Here is a 3,891-nt window from a genome sequence, read left to right on the forward strand (position 1 = left end):
TAGTTTATGATTACACACGAGTAGTTTGTAGAACCGGTTAAAATTTGCCGTGTGTCCTTCAACTAACCGTAACGAGCAGATTACTAACCATTTACTCGTCACGACTAAATAAGTTTTATGCCTTGTAATCAACGCCCATGAGTAATTCATAAGTCCTTTAGTCGCGACGACTAATTTACCTGGTTTACATTCCCTACACGAGTAGTTTATTAGTAGTTAACTCGTCGTGACTAGTTTAACCTTACAATCTACTCGTCGCGACCAAAGAACTTATGAATTACTCGTGAGCGTTGATTACGAGGCATAAAACTTATTTAGTCGTGACGAGTAAATGGTTAGTAATCTGCTCGCTATGGTTAGTTTAAAGACACGTGTCAAGTTTTAATTGGTTATACAAACTACTCGTCACGACTATATTATACTCCCTCCATCCCATTATAAGTGTCATGTTTTGACTTTTCAAGTCTTTCTTTTGCAACTTTGACCGGCAATATTTTTGTTCGTGTCATATAATACTTGATGAAAATTATATTAATGTAAAATACATTTAAAACCCAATCCATTCACATATTTTACATCAAGTATTATATGACACAAACAAAAATATTGCCGGTCAAAGTTAAACAAGAAAGACTTGAAAATCAAACTACGACACTTATAATGGGACGGAGGGAGTAATACATATTTTGAGAATTTATTTCAAATGGCACTTAAAACCTGAAAAACGTTTTCATAAACACTTATTGTGATAATTTTCCCTAAATTTAATTACCTTCAAAATTTTACCGAAATTGGTGTATTCTCATTTGATATGATTTGACATCCAACAAAAGTCCCTGTTACACTCTTTTAATTATTTTCAATATTTTAATGGGTATGATAACTCCTGATTTTTCTTCCATCCAACAAGCAATTTCTTTTCATTTGAGGCTTGAGGGAAACGAAAAAAGTGTGGGTGACAAAACATGTAAAAGTTGTAGGGTTTACCGGCTCCTTGTTGTCGTGCCGTTTGGCGGGCGTGGGGGTCGAGTTTTATCCGGTGAATCTCTCAACAGGTGGACCGCTAGGAGCTCCGTCCGTCCGAACTAGTGGCCGGCTCGGGCTACCTTTAGCCAATGGGGGCCGCGTACGGGGTACCTGGCGTTACTTAATTGGCCGTTCAAAAAAAAAGTTGTAGGGTTCTAGACTCCTAGATTTCTAGTTTTTATTTTAAAATGCGGGTAGAGTTATAATAAAAAGATTACTTTTTGTAAAATGTATACGAAATAATTTTATCTATTTATTTTAGACTTAATTGGTTGAGATTAAATTATATTAGAGAGAACATCAAGTGTAATGGCATAATAGAGATAACATATTTGTTGACTTTCTCTCTCCACATACAAGAAACATGTCAAATTCCCCCATCAATTTAAAACATCCATAACTTTTTATACGACATTTTTTTAAAAAAAAATTAAGCTTAAGAACGAGTGTTTTTTTTATCTTTTATATGAGTACCATATTGCTATATAAAAATAAATAAAAAAATTCGTGGGTTTTTTACAAATTTTGTTTTACCATAATTGTGTTTTACAAAATTGCGTTATACAATTGTGTTTTTTTTTTCATAGTATTTTTTGCAATTTATTTTTTACATTGTGTTATTTAATTTTGTTTTTGTCATTGTGTTTTTATTTTCATAATGTTTTTTATATTGTGTTTTTTCATAATATTTTCCATTGTGTTTTTTCCGGTGGCCATTTTCGGTTGATCATATTTCCAGTAATTATTTTTCGGCGATTTTTCCGGTGAAATTTCCCGAGGTTTGTTTACCGGTGACTTTCCGACGAATTTTTCGAAGACTTTTCCGGCAAGGTGGTGGCGGTGGGCGGTGGTGATTGTAGGAGATGAGTAAAAATTTAAACGGGTTTTTAAGATTAATTAAGTGAGTTTTTGAAATTAAATTAATTGGGTTTTCAATATTAAGGCAGTAGACTAAAATACCATCATTCCTAGCATTCTTAGGAAAATTAAACTTCTTATTTGAACCAAACTCTTATAATTATATGAATATCCATTAGGTTTTATTTGAAGGTAAAATGTGTATATTCATTTTGGACGAGAGTGTTTAAACATTACAACGAACTCGTAAGCGAAAGCAATTGAAACGTTCATCAACTAAATTTAAAAGGGATTTCTATGAGGGTGCTGCTAAACATACCCCTTTTTACACTATTTTTACTAAATATACACCCCCTTTAACTTATTAGATAAATTACTATTACCCTTTAATATTATTTATATAAATATTAGTCCCTTCAACATATTTTTCACTTAATAATCTTTACTAAATATATCAAATTAAAAACTATCAAGTATTACTATTAATTTATTTTTTTAGTATTAATATTGTAAATATTTATAATTTTTTTTAATTTTAATAGTATATATATTTATAATATCCTTATTTTACCTCTTTATCTTTTACAACATAAACCCGAAACTTGAAAACCTAAAACCCTAAACCCGAACCCTAAACCCTAAACCCTAAACTCTAAACCCTAAACCCGAAACCTGAAACCCTAAACCCGAACCCTAAACCCTAAACTCTAAACCCTAAACCCGAAACCGGAAACCCAAAAACCTAAACCCGAACCCTAAACCCTAAACCCGAAACCTAAACCCGAAAACCTAAACCCTAAACCCGAAAAAAAAAACGCAACTTGTAAAAAAAATATGAAATCCTTGTTTTTGTGCTAATTTGGTAATTATATAATTTCAAGGGATAATATTAAAGTTGGTTTTTCCAGGAGGGGGGTATGACAAGCAACCAGGGGGTACATTTAGTCTGACCCTTTCTATGAATACAAAGATGAACACATTCAACGGATATTTGATTCAAACGGTAAAATTTATCTGTATTTTATTTTGAGTTTCTTACTTTTTATTTATTATAACAATTATATTTATTTCTTTGTTTATAGTTGTACTAATATTTATTTTTATAACTCTATAAAATCATTTACGAAATAGTAGATGCAACGTTCTTGATGTGATAAAAATGACAAAGGATTAAAAAAAACATTGGACAAGTTTAATCATGTCTATTCATGGGAAATTGTAAAAATGCATGACAAATGAGGCATGAGGCAAGATTACTTAATGGGTAAATCATAATAGAGTTATTATTACAATAGAAGAAAGTAATCGAAAGCATGCAACTACACCTTGAGCACACCCAACGGCGTTTTCACAAGTAATGTGTTGAAACTCAAATGAAGATTCACACCTACAAGACCAGCTTGAAAAGAAAAGAAATAAGCCGAGTCATCAAGCAAATGTTGTTTTGTTGAAAGACTTGATAGCTACACATCAAGGAAAGAATAGTCCATTAAAAAATTGTAGAAATAAAAATGAAACAAGGAGATTTGGAATTCAGTTGGAGAGTGCGGATGGAAGGTTGTGGGAAATCGTTTGCCTACTATGACAAATTTGGTTACCAAGGGGATGGATGTTCCGTCTACTATTTGCCCCTTGTGTAATGATGGGTTAGAGTCTCTTATTCATGTTTTTGGAGAGTGCGCCTCGGTTAAAAAGATTTGGGATTTAGTTGAAAGGTGGCTTGATGTGAAGTTGTCAGCTTTGCGATTTCCAATTGATCTCATGGAATGGGTTGAGGACTCGTCTTTAAGCGTGCGCAAGAAAGAAATTGTGGGTGCAATTATCTATGTCGTCTGGTGGGCAATTTGGAAGCTTCGAAATGATACTTTTTTTTTGAAAACACGTATGAAGCATGCAGTGCTGTTTGATGATGTTACTTACTTCTCTTTCCTTTGGTATTCGAGTAGAATGAGGAAGTGTAGAGTTAATTGGTTAGAGTGGTTGAAAAACCCTCTTTTATTCATGTAG

General features: G+C 32.7%; 1 protein-coding gene across 1 annotated transcript; it reads left to right on the top strand.

The window, feature by feature from the left end:
- Positions 1-3,465: 3,465 nt before the first annotated feature.
- On the top strand, positions 3,466-3,891 carry LOC143617522 (uncharacterized). Its single transcript, XM_077090050.1, has one exon. It carries the CDS (start codon positions 3,466-3,468, stop codon positions 3,889-3,891), a length of 426 nt encoding a protein of 141 aa, XP_076946165.1.

The sequence above is a fragment of the Bidens hawaiensis genome, unplaced genomic scaffold (assembly GCF_021521415.1).
Source record: "Bidens hawaiensis isolate Kalapana, Puna unplaced genomic scaffold, B.hawaiensis_p1.1 tig00055194_1, whole genome shotgun sequence".
Taxonomy (NCBI): domain Eukaryota; kingdom Viridiplantae; phylum Streptophyta; class Magnoliopsida; order Asterales; family Asteraceae; genus Bidens; species Bidens hawaiensis.

What these genes read in the sequence shown, in the direction of transcription:
- LOC143617522 (XM_077090050.1), top strand. Translation starts at nt 3,466, where the DNA reads ATGACAAATTTGGTTACCAAGGGGATGGATGTTCCGTCTACTATTTGC.